The following is a 24,429-nucleotide window of genomic DNA, read 5'->3' as shown; positions in this document are numbered from 1 at the left end:
TGTGAAATTATTATTCAATGTGGAAGCATCTCTTTGATTCTGGTGCTCAACAGAGATTGCAGTTACAGCATTAATAGTTTATCACTGCTACAAGAAAATCTGAGGACAGTGAGCATGTGTTGTGTCTTTGCGACTCAGTGTTGTGTGTGGCTATGTTCACGATGGGATATTTCAGTGGTAGATTACTCTGGCATGTTGATCTTCTAACAGATGACATAGAATGAGGCCCTCTCAAATGACAAGCATTGGCAGCCAGTCACTCACATCCGCTGTCAGACAATAACAACAAGGCTGCTAGTGGAGAGCTTGGAGGTTGAACAGTAAAACATTTGCCAGCGCTGAAAGAATGTTTTAGGTGGGTCAAACCTTTTTAATTCTCAAGTGGTCAACGGGAAACGTGTTGAAGTTGGATCTTGGTTTTTGGATGCCGTGGTTTATTGGCAAGAATGAATACTTTATCTTTCATTTTCCATCTAATAATTCTAGCAGGTAAGAACATATTTAAAACTAAAGAAAATGTGTGCTTGTTAACTGTGTGAATAAGTGCCTTTTTGCGAGAATTAGTTTTAGTATTTAAAGCATAATGAAGTTTGATTAAACGTTGATGAAACCCTGTTTTTTTTAATTAATAATGTTTAATAAAACTGCTCTCAGGTCAGTGAAAGCTGATCCAATTCAAACAACCAAACTAATGAGCAATTTTCAATTTTGTGCAAAATGGCTCTTTGATTGACAGAGACACGTGTCCTCTTTTCATTTTGCCTTTCAGTCTCTGTCTGTCAACACATGAGGTCAACTGCATAATTATGTGCCAGCCAATTCTTTAGTTTGCTGAGTTGAATGTCTCAAGAAGCTTTCAGCCATTCAAACAACATGTTGGCTGCAAAATAACCTTCGTTTCAAGGTCAGCTGAAAAATGAAAGGGGATCCTGCTCTGGCTTGTGCCACATATGTAGCGGAAATAGCGTAAGAAAAATATCTCAATTGATGACCCATACAAGGGTCTCAGAGTCATCACAGGTTTACATGCAGTATTGCCAAATTTAATCTCCAAATCCATCAAAGCAAATATATTCAAAATCATATACTGTAAACAGTGAAGTTTGAACATGTGCCTGAATGCATTTAAAAAAAAAACCTTTGTTATGCAACCTGTAAACTTGATGAAAATATTTTTTTATAGTGATTTGAATTTAAAAAAACATGTTTGAAATGAAAACAGTGCGCTTTTTTTTATTGCCAGAATTTATGTATTTAATACCTACAAAATCAAAATTTAACACACCATATATAAGTGAGCCAGTTTCAGTCAAAGTACATGTACATGCACATATATTCACTCACATTTTGCACCTATAGTATCTGACACTTGTCACGTCTATTTTCAACTCATATTGAATGAACTCACATCAAGTATCAGATGTTCTTAAAGCAATATTCCACTTTAGCGCAAGATAATCATTTTCAACACAATAAAGAAGCACCTTTAGGAGTCACATGCAATCCCTCCAGTCATTTCACTGTTTAAATACTGCTGATGTAAGTAATCTCTCGGTACAACTAAGTCTGTATGCTGTGTGGTGTATTGTTTGTTCTAGGAGCTGCCTGGGCCTCCACTGATGAAACACGCCTGGTTAAAACCCTCTTCACTGGTTATAATAAGGTTGTCCGTCCTGTCAGCCACTTTAAGGACCCAGTTGTTGTGACTGTTGGTCTTCAGCTCATCCAGCTGATCAATGTGGTGAGGTCTCATGTCACACCGTCTTTAATATGATTCACTGTCATCAACTGTCTATAAACATAAAAATTGATCTGGGTCCACAGGATGAGGTCAACCAGATTGTCAGCAGCAATGTGCGACTGAAGCAGGTTTGATTTATACATTTGTTTCTTGTTGGGAAATTGTGAAAGAACCACATAGGATGCACCGCCATAGTGTAGAGACAGATGTATTAGTTCAAATACATAAGAAAGCAGCATGCAAGATTACATCTTTATGCTTATAGCTACAAATTATAAATGTGGAAAAAAATGCTTGCCAATATACCAATATTTTTCTCTGGAAATGATTAAAACACAATTTAAGGATTTGAGGAGTTATGAACAAATACTTGTTTGTCCCATCAAAAACAAACAAACAAAAAATATTCTGATGCTTTTACTACAGTAAAAAGCAGGTTTTTACAGTGAGTGTGCAGAACAAATGTAAATAAATAATCAATACATTTAAAATTCGATTGAATAAATTCTTTTCAACAGGACATTTTATATAATTATAAAGTAGATCAGTGACTATTTGTGGAATACTGTTATTTTAAATAAGTATATTGTATTGTTTGGATGTATGGCTTTTGTTTTAGTTGTAATCCGCTGTGGAGGATTTGTATCCTGTACCAGAAAAATGTTATTTTTTTGTGCCATCCTCTTCATGGAGGTCACAGATACTGGTCTCGTACTGCACGGCTCTGGTTTTGTTCCAGAAAAGGTCATCTGGTATTTTTCTAGTACCAGAGGCATTTCATATTTTATTTTATTAGTGACTTCACAGCTTCACACAACTGAACTATAAAAAAATAAAATAGTTTAGTTAAGCTACTGTAAAAGTATTCTGCTGTTTCATTGTTTTATTAGCTTTTCAAGAACATTTTGTTGTTAAACTGTTTATATACAGTAAAAATGCTTTGGAGGATGTGATTTTTCTTTTATCCATCTCTTCAAAATGTGGTAGATTTTTTTTCTTTCTTAAGTAACACAATCTTCCTTGCAATTAAACATTATATATTTTGTTGAACTGCTTCCTATACTTTTGGTTGTCTGTTTGTCTGTTTTTCCAGCAATGGAAAGATGTGAACTTGCAGTGGAACCCAGAGGATTATGGTGGCATCAGAAAGATCAGAATTCCCTCCACTGACATTTGGCGGCCTGATCTGGTCCTCTACAACAAGTATGTTCTCAGGTTATATATCGTTTGCGACAAAACCCTTCTTACATTATGATGTACTTTATGTAACCTACAGCATCTAGAACTCTAGAAACAATCAACACACCTGTCAGTGATGTTTTGAATCACTCTTTCTTATTCTCCAGTATGCAGCCTGTGAAAGCTCAGATTTCATTAGGCTAAATCTGGCCTCTGTATTGCAGCTCCCCCTCTCTCTCTCTCTCTCTCTCTCTCTCTCTCTCTCTCTCTCTCTCTCTCTCTCTCTCTCTCTCTCACACACACACACACACACACACACACACACACACACACACACACACACACACACACACACACACACACACACACACACACACACACACACCATATGCTGCATCTGACACACTGCTGTTTTTCCCTAACAACCAGCTTCGCTGCCACAACAACTTGTGCCGTGCCGAGCGCTGGTTGGCTGGGCTGTGCAGCAGGAGCAACGACCCATCCTCGGGCACTGATGTCGCCCTGCGTTAACATTTAGCTTTTTACCCCCTATGTTGATGTTGCCTGTGTTTATCTGTATCCACAGTGCTGATGGTGACTTTGCCATCGTTCATGAGACCAAAGTGCTGCTGGAATACACAGGAATGATCACGTGGAATCCACCTGCCATCTTCAAGAGCTACTGTGAAATTATTGTGCTACATTTCCCCTTTGACCTCCAGAACTGCAGTATGAAGCTGGGCACCTGGACTTATGATGGAAACTTGGTCGTCGTCAATCCTGTAATTTGATTAAAACTTTCTCCTTAAGAGTATAATTTGGAAATTTAGCTTTCTTGTCGATAGGGAGAAAATTCTTATGTCTCATATGTATGGTAAATATGAATCTATATCCAACAACTGGGGAAACAGCTAGCCTGGGTCTATCCAGCTGTGACAAAATCTGCTGACAACCACCTCTAAAAAATGTACAAAAATGATAAGTTGCAATTTTACGGGGGGTTATGTGCAGGACTATTCCTTGGCTGGAAGCAGTAACTTCCTGTAGTCTTGTCATCAGAAGGAAAGAAAGAAACAGCAATGGGCCAAGAACTAGTCCTGCACATAACAATCCATAAAACCTCAACTTGCGGTTTTTACTCATTGGTTTGTGTTTGTATTAATACTCATACATTGTGTTAATTAGTACACTTTTTTTAACTTGTGGACAGAGCTAGGCTAACTGTTTCCCCCTGTTTCCAGTATTTATGCTAAGCTAAGCTATCCATCTCCTGGCTCCACCTTCGTATTTACCATACAGACACAATAGTGGGATCATTTTATCAAACCTTTAGTAAGAAAGTAAATAATATTTATTTCTCAAAATTTTAAACTATTCCTTTAATCGCACAAATAGTGTGAATCGTAACTTGTGCAAAACATTCTAGACAGTCCCCTTAAATAGGCCAACATCTCTTAACACATTTTTATTGCTTAAGAACTAGAATACACAGTACAATATTAATATTAGGGCTTCAGCTTACCATTTTTGCTGATGTGTTTTTGCCAACAAAATACCACAATGAACATACATAATGATATACAACTCACACTTTTCATCAGAAGGATATCAACATTTGTTGCACCATGACATCAAATCCCACTATGAGATACATCTTTGTTCACAGTTTCAACCTAGTTTCACGTCCTATTTACCAATAACTTCTGAACCAAAACACATTCAGAGTACAAGGTAAGCTTGAGGGAGCTTATCATGAGACAAAATCAAAACAGGAGAAAATAAGCTCCTCAAACAACAAAACTTAATATTAGCACAATTCAAACATGCTAAAAAAACCTAGCATAAATTAAAACAGTGAAACACTGACAGTCTAAAGCACATGACATTATGAAAGTGAAATAATAGAAATATATAAAGAAATTGAATGGGCAAATTATCATTTATTCCCCCTCTTCATTGCTTCTCCTCATCAGGATAGTGATCGTCCTGATCTGAGTAACTTCATGGAGAGTGGAGAGTGGGTGATGAAGGATTTCCGCAGCTGGAAACACTGGGTGTACTACGCCTGCTGCCCGGACACCCCCTACCTGGACATCACCTACCACTTTCTCATGCTGCGTCTGCCCCTCTACTTTATCGTTAACGTTATCATCCCCTGCATGCTCTTCTCATTCCTGACTGGACTGGTCTTCTATCTTCCTACAGACTCTGGTATGTTGACTACTGTTTCCACAGTGTCTCCTTTCACAAGTTCTCAGTTTAATAGCATTGTGACATTGTGACATTACAGAAAGAAATGCACTGTTTTCATCATATAAACATCCACTGCATACACTGAATACAGACAAATAAACAAAAAACACCTTTCTTGCCCCATTGCTACTAAATTCATATACTCTTTGAGCTAGTTACCCACACTATAAAAGTCCTTTTTCAGGCATAATATGGAGCTGTGTTTGCTATTGCTTTATATTCTCAAGTTGTTTTTCCAAGTAGACAGAATGCTGAGCTGAAGGGAGTCTGTGTTTAACCTGCATGACGTTAAATGTAAATCTACACTCACTGCTTAAGTGCCATCACAGCACATAGATGCACACTAGTTATTTGAAGGGACATGGAAAAGGAATACTGAAAGTACTTATCTACAAATTGTAAAAAGGGTTCATATCTACCATAGATGTGCTACATTTCTCTGTTATTATCTGTGTTTCTGTAATATTAGTTGATCATTTTTGGACAAAATGTTGCCGTTAATTCTGCCTGTCAGTCTGACATGTCCCTGTATCTTCTGCATGGCTCCTGTGCACATCTGGCCGTGTTCCCAGTGTGTAGGTCTGCCTCATTACCCAGGGTCCCTCTGTGCTGTCATGTCTGAAAGCAGGCCTTTGCTTTAATGTATAATACATCACTTGATCCCTGTTTCTGATATGGCTGCTGACAGGATAGTGTGGAAGAGAAGCTGGCACCAAAAGACACTCTCTCTGGGATAACCACTCTTGCTGAGCAACAAAAACATGTCTCGCATTCTGTGAAATGGTGTCAAAACAGTCATTCTTTTTTTATTGGTGTATTTAAACAATAACAAAAAAAAGGCTTTTTAAAATTATTATTTGCTTGAATGAGTTAACGGTGCAGTTTTTGTGTGGCAAATGGAATCCCTTTTTAATAGCTAGGGAGGTGTAACATAGAAGGAGCTCTCCCTTGTGGCAATCCAATAAAATTGCAGATATGTTGCAGATATGATGTTGTAGGTATTAGGAGTAGACGCTTAAATGTGGCAGCTCCACTCTATTTTTAGGATTATTTCAACATATCCTTTAAAATAAAGATGTGTTTAAGAAACACAGGATATGTCTTATACTACTTGTCCTATTTAACTATGTGCTCATAGAAAGAGCCTATCAGCTCATGGCACAGAAGGTATAAATCTGGAGTTGCTAACCTTTTTTTTCCTTGGTGGCCCCTGAAAACAAAGCAATGTAGTTATAAACTGCTCACAATCTGTCTGTGGTTTTATATACTATCTGTGACCAGTTTGTGACAGATTTTCCCCCTTGTTTAAAAAAAAAAAAAAAAATTGTGGAATGAAGAGGTAAATTATCCAGTAATTTACAAGGGAAGGAAAATGAGTTTTTTTCTGAGTTAATACATTCATTTGTGACTTTGGAAACAGCACCTGCAAAACAATCTCACATCAAAGTCCTTCCAGTATGTTTTGGAGCTTTTGAAAATCCATCTGCGGATGAATGTGTTACGGGTTATGTTTGAAGCAATTGCATATTGTATGGCATTCTGTGCCTTAAAAAGTATGAACAGTGACGATGGTCGGCTGTGTCTTTCAGGTGAAAAGATGACTCTCAGTATCTCCGTCTTGCTGTCTCTGACTGTGTTCCTGCTGGTCATTGTAGAGCTGATCCCCTCCACCTCCAGCGCTGTGCCACTCATTGGGAAGTACATGCTCTTCACCATGGTCTTTGTCATTGCCTCCATCATCATTACTGTCATTGTCATCAACACTCACCACCGCTCCCCGAGCACTCACACGATGCCTGACTGGGTCCGTAAGGTGAGCAGAGGGGAATGAAATGATGACATATCATTTTCATCACAGAGCTGAATGATTAGATAGGAATAATTCTCCTTCTGAGACCACTTGTCAAACTTTGGAGCGCACTATCTTTTATACTTTGTTCTATACTGCCATCTAGTGCTGACATGCAGAACATCTTCATTTTTTAAAAAGTTGACTGCTCTGCTGCTGTGCATATTCTTGACATATTGCAAATATTTTAATTTCATTGGCAGGTTTTTATTGAAACCATCCCCAACATTATGTTCTTCTCAACAATGAAGCGCCCAGGAAAGGAAAACCCCAAAAAAAGTATCCAGAATACCGATTTTGACATCTCAGACATCTCTGGCAACCAGGTCACTCATGTTACCTACCAGTCACCCATCGCCAAAAATCCTGATGTCCGCAGTGCCATTGAGGGGGTCAAGTACATTGCAGAAACCATGAAATCAGATGAAGAATCCAACAATGTAATTTATCTCATAACAAAAAGTGTTTCTCGTGTGGTTTTTCAATGAATCCTGCTTTTGCTTTTGTATGTGACATACTGTTCCTTCTCTTCATCCAGGCGGCTGAAGAGTGGAAGTTTGTGGCCATGGTGTTGGATCACATCCTGCTGTGTGTCTTCATGGCTGTGTGTCTCATCGGCACATTAGGCGTGTTCGCAGGCCGTCTCATTGAGCTAAGCATGCTCTAGAGGCCTTTTACTTTATTGGTTTGACTTGTCAGATGACTGGTTTGATGCTAAAATGTGAATAATTACCTGTTTTTCAAGCTGCTGTATGTTGACCTGCAGCATTTACAGTCTAAAAGAGGTCCCTGTTTGATTGTGTTTTGATGTTTTAAGATGGCCGTATTTGAGTATGTACATCATTTTGGATATAATGATAACACAATTTAACCTTGTTTTTCTAATGAGTATATATGTGTGTGGTTGAAATGTATAATTAATTCAAGATAAATCTAACATTTTGGAATATTGTACATTTTCCTTGACATGTTTATAGGGAACAACTAAATAAAAGGGTTTTTGTCAGTTTTCAGGGTGACTCATTTAGAAGTTCAATGTTGTTCATGTTGCTGAATCCTTTATGATCTGCTTTTTGACACACAGTATGTAACTTTGGTGAGCTGACCAGTAAGACTAAGAGAAATCTACTACTTGATCTAAAATTAGAAATTTCATCAGATATACAACATGAATCCTGGTGTACCTAAGATACTTTTACATTTACCCCTGTAGTTTTCTCACAGCTCAGCTTTTGGTGGATTTACAGGATAATTTTGCTTTCACATAAGCCCATGAGCTTAGTTGCTGTGATGAGTCATAGACAACTCAGTGTAATAAAGGCCTATCATTCGATATTTTTAACTACTATTACCATAGCTACCATTTGGTACCACTGAACTAATGCCCTTTATTTTTTCTGTGAATTTTAAAATTCGAACTCTTTCACACTGCTTGATGCATCCAAAAAAGGGGGGGGGGGGAGTTTGAGAATAAACTGGAGCCTTTCATTGTGTGACAATGTTTGATACTCAGTGTGATGGACACAATGGTACTAGAACTTAAGGTTCAATATAAAGTCCTTCAATAGGATTCAGTATTCCCCCTCCAGATTGTATTACCGGCAGTGTGGAGAGGATTTTGACAGCATTTCGACCTTCATGCTGATAAAATTAATTTACAGAAAAATATGAAACAACATTTAAAGCTATATTCAACTAATTGTTTGGTTTTGTTTCCTGTTTGTGCCACTGGGGGCAGTGCAACAACAAGCTGTAGACATAATATTGACATATCATAAAGTTGTTATGGCGAGTGTGTTAACAAAAGGTTGCCTACAGTCAGTAACTATAGAGCAAGGACATGAAGGAAGTGAGATAAGTCCAAAACAGTTAAGATGTAAAACAAAAACAATGAGCTATAAAAAAATCTCAGGGAAATAATTATTTGTTCATGTCGGTTTGTCACTATGAGCGACCCCTTTCACATTACATAGCCATATGATCCATTTGTGGCATAAGAATAGTCATTATTGCAGACTTAACTGAATAAAATATGAAAAATCTTCCAAAAGAAACTAGTGTGGATGTTTGTTGTTACATTATAATTTGCATGGTGTGTGATTTGATTAGGTGTGAATTAGGTGTGTTACACAAATTCGAGGAAAAACCAACTTAAAGTTAGTTGATTTGTTTCATCATAGGATAAAACTGATCTCTCAGAACAAATGTGTATTGGTTTGCAGTGACCCTTCCTTTTGAGGGGACAAGTGGATCCAAACTATGCTAGCATAACAGAGACACCAGACCCCTCACTGTAGGGGGTTTTCCTTTCATTTGTCATCTGTTTGTTGCTTTCTGGGAGCAGGGTTGTTTTCCATTGCCCTACATTGGTAAGAGAATGCCAATTTTATTAACTTATATTATTATTAAATACATTCACACTATATCTGTATACACCCAAATTAGGTGTATACAGATATAGTGTGAATGTAGGTGACCTAATGTGATGAGGGGCTTAATAATACATAACCGGGACTGACTGAGACTCCATATTATAGCTACTACTTTACCCCTAACCCAGTGTTTTGCCCTGATGTAGGTGTGTGGAGTAAGTCCCGCCCCTCTGCCCCTTACGGACAATGTGATTGGTGAAGTCGCTATCACAAATCGGGGATTATGAAAGTTCCTGGGTGGGTGGGAACTAAACTAATATGACTATGCAACATTAACTACATAAAAAGCTTTTCCAGGGCAATATTAACACGTTTGTAAGCAGCTGACTTACTTAGTGTTTCAGTTTTTAATGTAACTTGCTCCACGTAATTTAGTCGGCGACACTATAGTGACGACGGGTGGCGTTTGTTTTTACCACCTTCACGTTAGCTCGCCGGCTAACTAGTATGGCAGCTCCTACTACCGACCCTTTGACACATGGGAGGTGAGAGTTGAACAACCCGAGCTAACTTTAGTTTGTCTTATGGTAACTGAAAAACTTTACCGCCGTTCATAAAAGAATAAATGACTTGATGTTGTTTCGGTTTAACTAACGCGTCGCTGCGTATGAAGGTTACGTTCGGTTATCTGCTGTAACTCCTCCTTTGATTGTATTTCCCTCTTCTGGTGTCTGGTAGTGTCGCGGCACTAAGATGTCTTTAACCCAGGCTTGACAGCTGCTGACACTATGTGGAGCATCGGCACCATGGAGGCTCCGGTCACCACCAGCTCTCCCTCCAACTCCTCCGATGTTCCCACCACCATGTCCATAGACAAGCTCTTCCCGGCTCTCCTGGAGTGCTTTGGGATAATATTGTGTGGTTACATCGCCGGGAGGGCAAACATCATCACATCCACACAGGCTAAAGGATTGGGGAATTTCGTGTCCAAGTTTGCCCTGCCGGCGCTTCTGTTCAAAAACATGGTGCTGCTGGACTTTGGTAATGTCATCTGGCCTTTCCTCTGGAGCATCCTCATCGCCAAAGTGGCTGTGTTTGTCCTGGTCTGTGTCCTAACACTCATAGTTGCAAGTCCTGACAGTCGCTACAGTAAAGCTGGGCTCTTCTCAATATTTGCCACCCAAAGCAATGACTTTGCTTTGGGATATCCTATTGGTGAGTATAATGCTTTTAAGCCCACCACCCACAGTGTCTTACATTCAACACTGCAACTGTAATCAAGTTGTCTCACTACGTTTATTTGTCAAATCTAAAGTGTAATTATCCATGTGTTACACGGTAAACTACCTATGTAAACAGGATTGAATAACACTTTTTAATCCTTCCTCCCTGTTCATACTGGCTATGAGAAGATCCCTTCATAATGATACTGGGACAAAATCCACAGTAAAAGTGTATTTTAAAGTTTATTTGAACCTAGTATGAAGCTTTGGTTGTCCAAATGAGTAAAATCAACTACATATACTTTAAATACACTGTCTGATTAAACTCAAAGAGGGAATTTGATGCTAAAAAGACTGTTAATGTGGCCACTTGATATGACTAACTGACACTGCTGAAGCCTCATATAAGCTTTATATGACTGTGTGGACACACTGTATGCTAGTATGAACAGGAGGAATAATTACAGCGACAAAAACCTGTTTCAGTGTTCATGTTGTCAACCTGACAGTCAAGTTTACATTAAAATTGTGAACCCGTCCTTTAAGGCTCTCCTTTATCAACACTATGCTCTGACAGAAATGTTTCCGAGCTGTGAGTGTGATCATTTCTATGCAAAGTGGGATTCATTTGTTTATTTGTGCTCATGGGCACATCTCCCTGTTGGTGAAATTGAGAGCTGTAGTAAGTTAAGTATAAATGAAACTGTCTAAAACTGGCTAAAACCTTTTTAAAGAAAAAAAAAAAGTTTGTTTACAAAGTCTGTTTCTTTTACAAACACTCAGGCTGCCTATAGTCCTCACCGCCTGTTGTTCTGGCATCATTCTGCTCCTAAACCATATCATCTCTTTCCTCATGTGATAAGCAAGTGGTGACATTTTCAAAGATAATTTTTGTTTTGCTTTCACTTAAGCAATAAGCTCCAGTATCTAAAAAGGATTTCAATCTTTGAGATTTCAATCTATTGTTCTGCTCCATGTTGAAAGTCAGCAGCCAGTGACATTTCCTGCAGCTCGTACAGTGAAGGATTTGACTGTAAATGTTTGTTCAGGCACATTTATGCAAGTGAGTTCAGCTGTGCACTAGCATGGCGGAAGTTATCAATGCAGATAATTAATGATATTAGTGATGATGTATAGAGGCCTTTATATATAGATGTTGCTTATACATGGAAATATTTTGCAAACTACTTTGTGTGTATGCTGCCTTTTATGGCCTCATATATTTTTGCTCTTGACTGTAAGTTTTGGCTCCAGTAGCACTGCATCAGCACAGTAATTGTATTCATTTTTATCCACAGTTGAAGCCCTATACCAGAGCACGTACCCAGAGTATCTCCAGTACATCTATCTGGTTGCACCTGTCTCCCTAATGCTTCTGAATCCTATCGGCTTTTCCCTCTGTGAGATCCAGAAGTGGAAGAATCAGGGAAACCACCAGCAGAGCAAACTTGTGATCATGGGACTTGTAATGTTACAGGTCCTGAAGAACCCTATAGTGTTTATGGTGGTCATCGGCATCATCGCCCACTTTGCCCTGCACCAGACTATTCCTGCCTTCATGGCTGAATTTGTGGATGGCTTGGCCAACTCTTTTGGGGGAGCTGCTCTGTTCTACTTGGGTCTGTCCATGGTGGGCCAGTTGAGGAAATTGACCAGATCCACCATCCTGACACTGATATTACTCATCACAGCGAAATTGTAAGTAGAAACCCATAATGCCTTTGCTGCACGTAATGGTAATTTCATACAAGAGATGACTTTTGTGTGGTCAGATGACTTTATGTTTTAGTAATGAGGTGTGTGTGAGGAGTTTAGCCAGAGTCAGCAAGTATCAACCTTGTAAAGTGCTGCCAGCATATTGTTTTATGGTGACTCAGACCTTTCACCAACCACAAGCCTTTTACTAGATGGATGACATGACAGGAGGTCTCAGGAAGACATGATAATAGTTAGTGTATGCAAATATTTCAGTTGAACTGTATTTCAGGGTACTGGTAACAAACAGGCTAAAATAATAGTCACATGACACCAGTTTTTTGATATGACTTCCAGGTTGCTGATGCCTGTGATTTGTAAGGAAATGGTGGACATGTTGGACAATAGTAACACCAGCGCTGTCAACCACACAAGCCTCTCCAATTATGCCTTTCTTTATGGAGTGTTTCCCACTGCACCGAGCGTGGCTATCTACGCTGTGTATTATAATGCGGAGCTGGAAGTTGTGAGTTATCTGCCTGCAAATCTCCTATTTGCCATATTCAGCTCCTGTGCATTCATTGTTTTTTCTTTGCAACTCACTGTATGGATTTAAAACTTTGCTTCCCAACAGGTTACATCTGGGATGGTGATCAGCACTTTCCTCTCAGCTCCAATAATGTATGTTTCTGCTTGGCTACTTACAATGCGTTGGATGGATCCTCAGCTTGTGATGAATTCACTGCAGAAAGTCAGCGTTAACATAAGCATAGTGAGCTTAGTTGCACTGGTGAGTTTCAACTAGACACTTCAATGTTAGATATGTAGGACTGTAAATGGCTAATCTTTTGTTAAATAACCCTTTTATCGACTGGTTCTCACTGTTCATTTGTATGTAAGAAACTCAGGTGAAGTCAGAATTGTTTCATAAACCATTTGTCAAATCATGTTACACTTTATACCTTTTATGATGATTCACTTTTGAGATTACACAACGCCTATTCATCTGAGTGACTGCACTTGGGGCAACAAAAGGGAAAATACAGAGATACAGCATGGTGTAATAATGTAGTATCACTGTGCAGGGTAACATTTAAAAGCATCAGTCATTTAGCGGATGTTTGGGGAAACAGATGTTTTACTGACTTCCTCATCTATTCTCACTTGTGGCATATTTAAGGAACCTTGACCTGATCGCATTGAAACATGATAAATTAGTTGTCTGCTGTGTATTACACTTCAAGTTATCTTCACAGTTTCTGTTTCATAAATACATCATTCTTCTAGATAATTCCAGACAAGACAATAATGTCTAATATTATTTATACTTAACACCTGTTAATAACTTTTCGTATTGGCAAACATGAATAATTTGTTTTATCTGACAGGTGTGGACGATTGCAGTCATGTTTTTAAGTAAGAAATTCAAAAGGATACCTCACATGTTTACTGTCAACCTTTTCTTGGCACAGGTGAGCTCATTAACACATGTTGTCTATATAGATTTTGTTATAAATTGATTAAATTGAGAAAAGAAATCTAACTGCATATGCATGTTCACATCACTCCTTTTATATTTCTTTGTTATGGTCTTTAGTTTCTAACTTGTGTTGGAATGATCCTGTGGACCTTCGTGGTGAAGAGCGACAACTTTATCGGGCAGACTCTGATTTTCACATTATTATGTACCTCACTCTACAGTACTTATGTGTGGCCAGGTATGCTGTGTGCACATGTTCATGCACCCACCATCTTTACAATAAATTACATTACTGTATTATAATAAGCCCTGAAATATGAAGTTTGATTACTCATTTTCTAACACAGTTTTTTTTGTCTTAGGCTTAATAGCACTCTCACTTGTGCTTACGAAAAGGTTTGAGGATCTGAAAGTTTTACCCGGCGCGTTTGTCATTGTAGGCTGGGGGTGAGTCACTATAAAGAGGATTGAACAAAGAAATGAAACAAAGCTAGTTTTTTAGATGAACTAAAAGAAGTGTTATAAATAGATCATGTTCCTTAAACTAATTCACATGTTCGACAGTTAATCTTTGATTTACATACAATCTGAGAATCTGCTAATTTAACCAGCAACTCAGTGTCATTGAGGTGGTTTTTAATAAAATATTTTGATCATGTTTTAAATGTCTCTATATTGACAGGTTTCCAGCCTTAGTAACTTCTGTGTTGCTTATTTTTGGGGGAAAAATGTCTGATGTCACTGACCCATCATACTTTTATGGCAGACATCAGGTAACATCAGAAGTGAAAATCATTTTCCTGTCCTTTGCTATTGGTGGAAAAAGCAGAAAAAATGTCTGCATGTTTACTGTGTGTGTGTTCTTTGACAGATAATCTGCACCACAGTAGTAGCTTCCCTTAGCATACTACTGGGAGGGGGCTGTCTGGTGTGTCTCAGTAGAGGGAGCTGGGCCCAAAATGACCAAACCCAAGAGCAAAACCCTTCATTTGGCACTGTGGAGGACCTTGTGAATGAAGTTGAACCAGAAAACCAGACTCTGTTGACATCTCCTGATGGGGTGACTGGCTCAGACAGAGGTACTTTCTCCTGTGGTTACTTATACTTGAGTAATCTAAATAATTTATTCAACAATTTAACATTTATTTAAAGTAAAGTTCAGGCTGCTGGATGGATGACCAATGGGGCATATACAGAAAGGGCAGTCAAAACATCTTAAATGGCTTGTCAATTTTCAAGGCCACAGTTGGAGAGGAGAGGAAGAGCACAATCAATCCAAAATCAATACTAACCCTTATCTACAGCAAACAGCCACACAGACAGTGCAACTTCTTCCTGACAGCCATCTCTCCACAGATAATTACATGAGTTGAAAACAGCCAAACAATTGCAAAAATACAAAGTGAACATTCAAAAGAAGGGATGTTGTTATCTGGACGAAATGTTATGTTCCTGATAAGTGTAGTTCCTCATTTATAGCAAACAACACAACATTAACCACAGTGATTCTACTACTGATGTTGTGCACCACTTACATGTAATAGATCCCCCTTGGTTAAAGTTGTGTTTTACTTTGAAATGTTAAGAAAGGTTTAAAGCCTTTCTGTAACCAAAGTCATAGTCATAATATAAATGCTGAGCTGATTAAAACCATTACTGAAAGTGTTGAAGGTAAACACTTAAAAGATATGTTCCCAATTTTACAGATCCATCTTAATACAATACTCACATGCCCATATATATATTGTTAATCTACTGTCTTAGTTTTTAGTATGTGTCAAATTTCCTCTTTTCTGTTCCCACAGTGTTTCACTGCAGAGTTGCTGTGGTGATAATAACACAAAGGGGGTTTTTACTAAAAGGATTGTAACTTTTGAAGTTAATACCTTGATTCGACCAACTTACACTGCTGAAACCTCACATTAACTTTGATTACATTTTAAAATGTATTTTGCTGCAGAAGAATTTGGATTTTGTCATCTCTTACATTGAAATCGCACTAGATACGACTCTATTCAAGATCAGAATGAACAAAAGGAACAGTTACAGAAACCAATAATTATTTCAGTGTGCATACAGGCATGTGAGTATTGCATTAATATGAACTTTAAAAAGTGTGAACCTATTCTTTAAATGTCCATCATATGTTATTGGTAGGAGACTACACTGTTTTATCAAGACTTTAACATCTTATCGCAACATATCCAGTGAAAATACTGTAAATTGATACAAGTCAAGATAAGACAGAAGAGACTGTTACATCAAAAGCTCAGATCAGTGTTGTGTTCTTAGCACAACTAATCAAATGTGAAATTTAATGTATTGTATTACTCACTACTTTACTGGGTTTTTTTTTTTTAGTGGATTACTTGTATTACTCATATACTGATTGTAGGCTCTGCTTCTTGTGAGAATTTAAAGGAGATTGTATATATTACTTCACTTCACTTTTGTCTTTTCAGCCAGCCTCGTATGTGACTGTGCCCCACCACCTCAGCCCATGCCTGACATGATCATCAGCACAAATATGAACAACACACCAAGCACACCCACAGGTATTGTACTGACAAGCAACTGACATAAATTTTCCTTCTGTGAGAATTTCAAATCTAGCCTTCTGTTTCAAGAATTTAAAGACCTATTAAGACTCCCAAACTTCCTGCTTTTGCCTATAAATTTCTGCATTTTAAAAATGTGTCCTGTTGCCCCCCTCAGGCCAGTGCGAGAATAGGTGTGAGTCAACAGACTGCCTGCTCGTCCAAGTGGAGGAGCATCAACAGGTTGCAGATAGACAAGTGGCACGTCATGTGCTTTTATGTCTGCTTCTGATTGTCAGCTTGCTTGCTGTGAGTAAACTACCACCTTTCACTTGGACATGAAGTCATCCTAACCGCCTGCATTATTATATTTAGTGCATCACAAACCAAATCAGATACAAATGGCTGAGCTGTGTAATTTCCAACTCTTGTCAGCATCAATGGAGGACTATTCCAAAAAGACACGCTCAAAAAACCCATTAGAACATTTTTACATTTGGATGATTAAATATCGGTATTATTTAACAGACAAGAATCTAAATAGTAAATACCAGTCATTTTTTCTTCTTCTTTTTGAACATGGATGTGTTTTTAGACTGTAAGAGTATTGGGTATATGTCACTGACACTAAAGGATGTGTCCTAATGAAGTGAATTTCTCCTATCTATTTGTACAAACTGGGACTGTCAACATGATTTGCCAGCTTAACATTAATCCTCTCTTATTTCCTGTTTTGACAGAACTTGTTCAACTGCCTGTGGTTGCTCTTCAACCCAAATCCTGGTAGACTTTACTTGGAGCTGCTGTTTTTCTGTGCTGTGGCCAACTATGGACAGGTAAGTGTTTCAAATAGTATGAGGATTATGAGCATATGTGGTCACACAGTACCAATCTGATGACATGTTTTCTCTTGCCAGGGTTTTCTCTCCTTCGCTCTGTTTGGACTAGACAAACATTTGATCATACTGCCATTTAAGAAGAGGTAAAGAACAATAATGTTATGAAACAATGTAAAACACATTCAAAGATTTTATATACAGTACCAGTCACTGTACTATATACAGTATATATTGTATGTGTATATGTATACAGTATTCTATATTGTGTACACCTTACTATACAATATACCACTGTATGTATGCATATTCGCGCGCACACACATATATATATTTATATTTGTTGTTGTTTTTGCGAATGGTGTTTAGGTTACGCAGGCTGTGGTATGGAAGGAGAAAAGATGAGCAACTGCAGACTGATTTACCTGAGGAAATCCGGATGACCTGCACCCAGTTCAACAAATACCATAAAGACCAGTGTATTCGTGACATTGTCAAAAAAAGAAGGTGAGAGTCTGTAGTCTTACTTGCTGCTTCTCTTCTTGGAGATTGATAAGAAAATGAATGAATAAACATGTTCACTGTGCGGAGAAATAGGTTCCACAAGGCCACAATAACAAACAGCTTACAAATTTTATTTCTCAGTTTTTTTAATCCTTCTCTACTGCTTTGCATGGCTACTCTGGACCAGTGTGTAGGATTTAGTGGCATCTAGCAGTGAGGTTGCACATTACAACCCCCCCCTTCCCTTCCAATCATATAGAAGAACCTATGGTGGCCACAAAACTCATGAAAAACATGAAGGGCCCTCTCCAAAGCCAGTGTTTGGTATGTCCATTCTGGGCTAGTGTAGAAACATGGTGTTGCATCATGGCGGGTTCTATAGAAAAGGACCTGCTCCCTATGTAGAAATATGGTGCTGATTCAAAGCTGACAAAAACACAACAATTGTTATTTTCAGGTGATTATACAATAATTAAAACACACTTATGTGTTTTAATTATTGTATATAGAATATTACACTCCATTTCTGCGAGGTCTGTCATAGATGCCACTAAATTCTACACTCTATACCTTTATTGGACCTTTTGGTGAATGCTTCTTCTGACTTTCAGGTGTGGAATGACGACTATGGTGGACTGTTTTCTTGGCTGTGAACTAGTGGAGTGGCTCCAGCAGGTGGGCTTGGCTCAGGACCATGGTGAGGCGGTACTCTACGGGACTCGGTTACAGCAGGGTGGTGTGCTTCAGCACATAAAGCAGGAATATGACTTCCAAGACAGTCAACTTTATTACCACTTTATGACATAAGGCCCAAGGGTCAAAGCCGACATTTAATGTATCCCAAAGGCAAACAGCATTTCAGTTGATAGAAATGACCATAAAATACACTTTGAAGTTAGGCAGCTGGAAGAATAACTTCAATCAATCTATCAACAAATCCTGTTTGAGCTGCCATCTAGGAGTGACTGCATGTTCTGCTCACATCCTGTGTAGTTTAGCCATCCATAGTGCACTATTGTGCAGAGGAACATCCTAGTTGTGTGTTGGAATAGAGTAAACCTGACTGTAATGTTTCAGTGCAACACATTTAAAGCTTTCAAACTATAAAGATCACTGGATCAGTGATCAGTGAGCAGTTGGGTCTTTGAGGGAATGATCAGTGTAAAGGTTAAATGAAAATTAATTTTATTAAAAACCTTGGTCTTATTTTTGGCAATTTTACATACATTTAACATTTCACTCACCTGTTTAATTGTTGAGAATTTGGATTGTGGCAATGTTGCTAACACAGTTACATGATAAAACACATAAACAACATCTTTAGCTACATTATCAAACCACTTATTTGGAGAGGAGACCAGAAATATCTGCAACTGAGATTGTGTTCATAATCCTCGTATTATGCTGCATCGTTTAATCTTTAATAAAGCTGGATAGTAAAATTATAACATAACTGATAGGACTGATGGCCAAAACTACAACGATAAGACCATGGTTTTTCATTTTTGAGCATAACGTAACTGACAAGTACTACTAATATTAAGGGATGAAACAAGATGCTGTTGCTTTTGTTGATTTTTTGTGTGGGTTTTTATGTCGGTTAATAGATGCACTTTCAGTAGTTTTATTCTTTGTCATTGTGAGTGATAATGCGCAGAGGGGTCCTCATATAGCAAATTAGAGGTACAAGCCACATTTTCCAGTCCTCTGCTGAGTGCATTATTTCCTACTGTGACACGCCTCTGAGTTTATTATCACTCTTCTACCAAAGCCAAAGAAAAAGGGAAGACATGGCTGATTCTTCATCCATTTTTAGAGTTTAAATCCAGTTTAACTTATGATTAAGTTAGTTTTACCAGTTGGTTAACTGGTAATGTAGCATGTATTGTTGCTCTGGTTGCCTGGAGTCAAACATGACTTGACACTGATGTAACAGTGGTTACACTGTTTACCAGGGCTATGTTAGCAGTATTTCAAAACACCATTTCAACAAACATGTTTACATGTCTTATTGCTTTTTAAAATGCCAAAACTGGAGCAGAAAATGGCGTAATCACCTTTTTATTAAGCTGTGAGTATAATGTGATTTGGTACATGGTGTCATCCTTCACATAAACCATATCAACTTAAGTTGGGGAAAAACAAGCTGCTGTGATTCATCTTTTTCTCTCAGGTGTACCAACATATAATCAGTTAACTATTTTTGTGGTTTTAAATGCAAATGTCTGTATTTATTATTAACTCAATCATATTGAGAACACTGATGTAAACATTTTAATAGAATAATTATAATACAATGTGTAGCACACAATTCTTGTAAAATGCTGCATATTGATGGTCTTTAGTGCTTTTTAAATAAATTTTACTACTGAACCCTTAAATCATGTATCTCATAATGAATATGTTCTGCGTGTATTCCTGGTCAATGATTCTATACATTAATGAAAAGTGAACATTTTAGTCATTAATGTATAACACAGGATTCATGAATTTTAATGCCTAATTTTTGAATGATGGTGGCTGATTTTCATTTGTTCTGATATACTGATCTATCATAGCAGCATGTGAGTATTTGTATCTGAATTAAAGATACACTGCAGAGGCACAAACTGCCACTGATACACTAGAGAGCTTTTCTGTGACCAACAAGTCACAGGTTTCTCAGCTTTTGCTGTACACATTCATCTCCTCTTTAACACATTCTGGGAACAGATTCACCAAAAAATCTGGTTCCTCAATACCATGTGAAAGATTCTTCTCCATCTCTGTCATCTTCTCCTTTTCTAGCTGTCTCATACTTTGCACAATCTTCTGTCTTCTGTCCTACAGGGGAAAAAATATGTGTTAATACATTTTCTTCAGACTAATCCAGATGAGAGATTTGGATAAACTGCAGGCTTGAATTAAATCATTAAACCTTGTTGCTGTCAATGATGGCAGCCACCACCTCATGCTTGGAAAACAACTTGTGTTTGCGGTCAGGTTTGCTCTGGAAGCGGGGCTTCTTCTTTACAGGGTCATCTGAACCATAACTGGGAGAAGCTGTGTCTTTCCAATCTCCTTCAATGTATTTCACAAAGATGAAGGGTTTGAATACAGATCTGTAGCACAAAAGAAAGACATATTAGATCTGAATAAACTGCAGTCATTAAAATTAATCTGAAGCAGGATCAAGTGCTGCACCTTTCAGGGTCTGGAGTTGCTGTAAAGTAGTGAACCCCTGGCAGATCAGGATTTGTGGGTACCACAGAAACCATACTTCCTGTCGTCATGAACATGCCCTCCATGTTGATGCCACTTTCCTTATCCCTCAAGATATCCATCATTGTCTCAGCAGTGATGTGACCTTCAGTAAATTAAACCAACACGTGCATAAACTGAAGCTGAAGTCGTAACTTTTTCCCCCCTGAAATGTGCATCCACTAACCGTTGCTCTTCTCCAACAACTTCTTCCCTTCACAGTATCGGCTCCCGGAGGCGTCAATCCTGGCTGTAGTCATGAAGGAGTACGCCGTGGCAAAGTTGAACTGAGTTTTTCCATCCCACCAGCCTTGGCTTTGTGCATATTCCCTCATACCTGGATGTTCTTTGTCTATCTTAGTTGTTATGCTGTACTGATTTGAGATGTTGCGATATCCACCTAGAGACAGGTAAAATGTGATGATTAGCCAGGAGAATTAAATAATCTGCTATAAGACATGCCACATGTGATTCAACAGCAACCCAAACAATTGTGAAAAAAGTCTCGGATCCTTGTGAAAATCTGTGTCCATGTGATTCTGCATCTATGTATCTATTTTCAGACTGATCGTGGCTGTTTTAAGTTGTGTCCAGTTATAACTACAGTAACAAAGAAAAAAGAGGGGAGCAGATCAAGAAAGCAAAGTTAGAAATGCACAGAGAATGCAAAAAAAAGGCTTTGGCTGCTATGGATTGCAACTAAATTGGATTTTTCATGCTGAATTACTCATATTCAAGAGTTTATAAAATCTGATAACATTCATCAGCAGATATTCATTTTAAACATAAACCCATAACATAAGCAAACATTTTCAGGAGGGATGTCTTAAATCAAGTCCCAGATATGTGCTGAGCAGGATACTTTGCTGTTAAAAAAATAAACTTGACAGTGCTCTCTGGTGGACAAACAATATAATGCAGACACCTAGCAAAATATCTTAAACATTTTGGTAACTTCGCTGTAAGTACTAAGAGTTTCCTTCTCATTTCTATAGACATGTCTTAAACCTTTTGGTGCTCCCTGAGAAGGACAGCCAAGCTTAACATGCGCTGCCATACAGAGTAGCTGCCAGGTCCAGCTTTTTTGTTTTTCCTGTTACTGACCACAGACTGCTGACTTAAATTGTACTTTTCAACTGTTTCATTGTGGATTTCATTCATGACTGCACGCTAAACAATACAGTACCATTCAAACACATTCAATTGCACTATGTGACAAATGGGTTCCCATTCTTATTATTCTTTTTGTGATTACCTTCCACTCTCTCTGCTGCCCAGTACTTCCCTGAAGTTTCCAGCACCCATGCCTCCTTCCTGTCTGAGATGAGAAAACTGTTGTGGTAGGTAAAGCCAGACTCATCTTCCAGGCATGAGCCTCCCTGGCCATATTTCTTAAGCAGCTCAGCAATGACATCCACAGCTTTCTCAGCTGTATCAGCTCTCTCAAGTCCAAGCCTGGAAAATTGTAAAGTCAGAGCTTCAGGATATTCAAGTTATATGAACAATGTTATACAATGTTATATATGTTATATATGTTATACGACAAGCCGACTGAGGCAGCATTAAAATGCCATAGTTCCTGTCTGGTGAACCTAAAGAATAATATTTTAACTTTATCAAGTAATACAAAGTAACAATAGTGTTCTTCTACCTGACAAGATCCATGCCGAGAAGAGCCTCGTCACCATCAGCACTCTCTCTCCCCCACACTGCTTCATTTCCAATACACACTTGATGCTCATTTGCGCCCATTTCTGCACCCCACAGCCACGCTGGTTTGCTCAACACAACTGCGTAAGTGTGGGCCGCCTGCTCAATCTCGATGTATGTACACTTGACAAGAAGAACAAGACACAGAGGTGAGAGCTGTTAATGGTGATCTAATGGCAGGTTCAGTAAGGAGCAGTCACTTTGTGGGGAATTTAAGGTTAGAGGGCAATAGCAAGCTGTCTGTGTCACCTACCTCCACCTTTTCCCCTTCAGCACAGTCTTTGGCAGGAAAATACACCACCTCCTGGACTTCATCACAAGGCCTGTCAGAGTTTTTCCCAAAGACGATGCGTTGTCCCTCGGTGGAGGGCGGCAGAGCCACAAAGGTGTCACAGGAAGATGGGTGCATATTGAATCACACACTAGGGGAGAGTAAGAATAACACTTGACTGGTTAGGTTAATGAAGTCAAACAGTCATATTGATGGTTCAGATTTAAAGATCATGCTTACTGCAGCATAAAAAGCCACTGCACTAAACACCTTAAAAGTCACTCCTGCCTAAAGTGCCAGTGACAGTGAAGACAGGCTGCTCACCTTGACATTTATTATTTATTACATTGTCTATTAAATCTGTTGTATGCTGTTGTTATTGTTGCGATCTAGAAATATCTGGGAAATTATAAACTTCACAGGTATTATAATAGGTGAAGCACTTACATGAAAATGCATTTTTATTTTGTTTGGTCCAGATATTTTGTGCTTATTATGCTTTATTTCATTGAGTGTAATATGACAGTTTTACGACAGTATATGTTATGAGTCGGCACGTAGGTGTGCGACAGTCGTGAAGTTTAAGTTTGGTTTTTGTACACATACGATATTGCTGTTTGAGCTCCGGCTGCAGTCTTTTGAAAAACTCTTATAAAAAAATAATGCAGAACCGGGAAAATAAAGTTGCCTAAACGGAAGATGGAGTCATGTCTTTCTAAGGGTGCAACATTATCAAATGTACTTTGCTGTATGTAGATTATTCAGATATCAATATTTAGTACACTCAATTCTGACATGCATGGAAAATCAATGCACTGTTGATTCTGTTCATTTTTGTTTATATCTGAGGTTTAATTTATATATAATTTAGCCTTTAACTTTGTTTGTCTGTCTGTGAAATCTATTAACTATATCTAAGACAAGCCAGTATTCAGTGCTATAGTATAAATAGGGCTACTCGTCGATAAACAAGGTAACCTTACCGCTGTTTGCCAGTCCTTTCCAGCACTGTCAGCGTCACTTTCTTTTCACATTTGGTTAATGGCTTATGTTTCTATTTCATCGTCACTTTTCACATTATGACACGGAAACACTACAGTCACGTGACCGAGATGAAGTTAGTTTTATATTCGTGGTTAAGCGCCTTAAAAGACAGGGAAACAAAATGAATGAGGGATATCAATTTATTTAATTTATATTATTAATTACATGATTGAAAAACCTCCGTCCCTTGCACAGACTGTATATAAAGAGATTCATCACCCTCACTTGTAGCTTTACTTTACTTGAGTATTTCCATTTGATGTCACTTTATACTTCCACTCCACCACATTTCAGATGGTAATATTATACTTTCTATTCCATTTGACAGCTTTAGTTACTTTTCAGATATGCCACAATGGATACTATAACCAGCCTTTGAAATACAATACATTATTAAAGATGAAGCCAGTGGTTTCCAAACTTGTTGGCCTTTAATATCTTATAAAAAGTGACAGGGTAACATTTCAGATGTCTATGTTGTTAACAGCTCTCCCA

At 38.2% G+C, this 24,429-nt stretch overlaps 3 protein-coding genes across 3 annotated transcripts; 2 read left to right on the top strand and 1 right to left on the bottom strand.

Annotated features, from left to right (window-relative positions):
• The first annotated feature begins 446 nt into the window (after window positions 1-446).
• On the top strand, window positions 447-7,689 carry LOC133992551 (acetylcholine receptor subunit alpha-like). The gene is made up of 9 exons (XM_062431208.1): window positions 447-489; window positions 1,599-1,741; window positions 1,825-1,869; window positions 2,835-2,944; window positions 3,507-3,702; window positions 4,894-5,131; window positions 6,763-6,986; window positions 7,226-7,462; window positions 7,561-7,689. The coding sequence occupies exons 1-9, from the start codon at window positions 447-449 to the stop codon at window positions 7,687-7,689; spliced, it is 1,365 nt and encodes a 454-aa protein (XP_062287192.1).
• Window positions 7,690-9,651: 1,962 nt separating this feature from the next.
• On the top strand, window positions 9,652-18,683 carry gpr155a (G protein-coupled receptor 155a). The gene is made up of 16 exons (XM_062431205.1): window positions 9,652-9,939; window positions 10,133-10,609; window positions 11,916-12,315; window positions 12,670-12,838; window positions 12,947-13,102; window positions 13,701-13,784; window positions 13,910-14,030; window positions 14,155-14,239; window positions 14,475-14,565; window positions 14,664-14,871; window positions 16,255-16,347; window positions 16,508-16,638; window positions 17,070-17,165; window positions 17,247-17,311; window positions 17,535-17,672; window positions 18,281-18,683. Exons 2-16 carry the CDS (start codon window positions 10,183-10,185, stop codon window positions 18,474-18,476), a joined length of 2,460 nt encoding a protein of 819 aa, XP_062287189.1. The 5' UTR covers window positions 9,652-9,939; window positions 10,133-10,182; the 3' UTR covers window positions 18,477-18,683.
• A 1,031-nt stretch (window positions 18,684-19,714) lies between these two features.
• On the bottom strand, window positions 19,715-23,972 carry scrn3 (secernin 3). Its single transcript, XM_062431206.1, has 8 exons — window positions 23,874-23,972; window positions 22,873-23,041; window positions 22,561-22,742; window positions 22,165-22,364; window positions 21,097-21,309; window positions 20,853-21,015; window positions 20,587-20,770; window positions 19,715-20,492 (listed from the first exon to the last, which is right to left on the bottom strand). Exons 2-8 carry the CDS (start codon window positions 23,026-23,028, stop codon window positions 20,331-20,333), a joined length of 1,260 nt encoding a protein of 419 aa, XP_062287190.1. The 5' UTR covers window positions 23,029-23,041; window positions 23,874-23,972; the 3' UTR covers window positions 19,715-20,330.
• Window positions 23,973-24,429: the final 457 nt, after the last annotated feature.

Source organism: Scomber scombrus, chromosome 13, assembly GCF_963691925.1.
Source record: "Scomber scombrus chromosome 13, fScoSco1.1, whole genome shotgun sequence".
NCBI classification, from domain to species: domain Eukaryota; kingdom Metazoa; phylum Chordata; class Actinopteri; order Scombriformes; family Scombridae; genus Scomber; species Scomber scombrus.
Note: the sequence above shows the minus strand (reverse complement) of the source record. Positions and strands in the feature narration are given on the sequence as shown.

What these genes read in the sequence shown, in the direction of transcription:
- LOC133992551 (XM_062431208.1), top strand. Translation starts at nt 447, where the DNA reads ATGAATACTTTATCTTTCATTTTCCATCTAATAATTCTAGCAG. An exon ending in TCATCCAGCTGATCAATGTG is followed by an intron (nt 1,742 to 1,824) that starts GTGAGGTCTCAT and finishes CTGGGTCCACAG; the next exon opens with GATGAGGTCAACCAGATTGT. An exon ending in CAGATGAAGAATCCAACAAT is followed by an intron (nt 7,463 to 7,560) that starts GTAATTTATCTC and finishes CTCTTCATCCAG; the next exon opens with GCGGCTGAAGAGTGGAAGTT.
- gpr155a (XM_062431205.1), top strand. Translation starts at nt 10,183, where the DNA reads ATGTGGAGCATCGGCACCATGGAGGCTCCGGTCACCACCAGCTCTCCC. An exon ending in TTTGTCATTGTAGGCTGGGG is followed by an intron (nt 14,240 to 14,474) that starts GTGAGTCACTAT and finishes CTATATTGACAG; the next exon opens with GTTTCCAGCCTTAGTAACTT. An exon ending in ACTTTTATGGCAGACATCAG is followed by an intron (nt 14,566 to 14,663) that starts GTAACATCAGAA and finishes GTTCTTTGACAG; the next exon opens with ATAATCTGCACCACAGTAGT.
- scrn3 (XM_062431206.1), bottom strand. Translation starts at nt 23,028, where the DNA reads ATGCACCCATCTTCCTGTGACACCTTTGTGGCTCTGCCGCCCTCCACC. An exon ending in CTCGGCATGGATCTTGTCAG is followed by an intron (nt 22,365 to 22,560) that starts GTAGAAGAACAC and finishes ACAATTTTCCAG; the next exon opens with GCTTGGACTTGAGAGAGCTG. An exon ending in GGCAGCAGAGAGAGTGGAAG is followed by an intron (nt 21,310 to 22,164) that starts GTAATCACAAAA and finishes ACCTGTCTCTAG; the next exon opens with GTGGATATCGCAACATCTCA.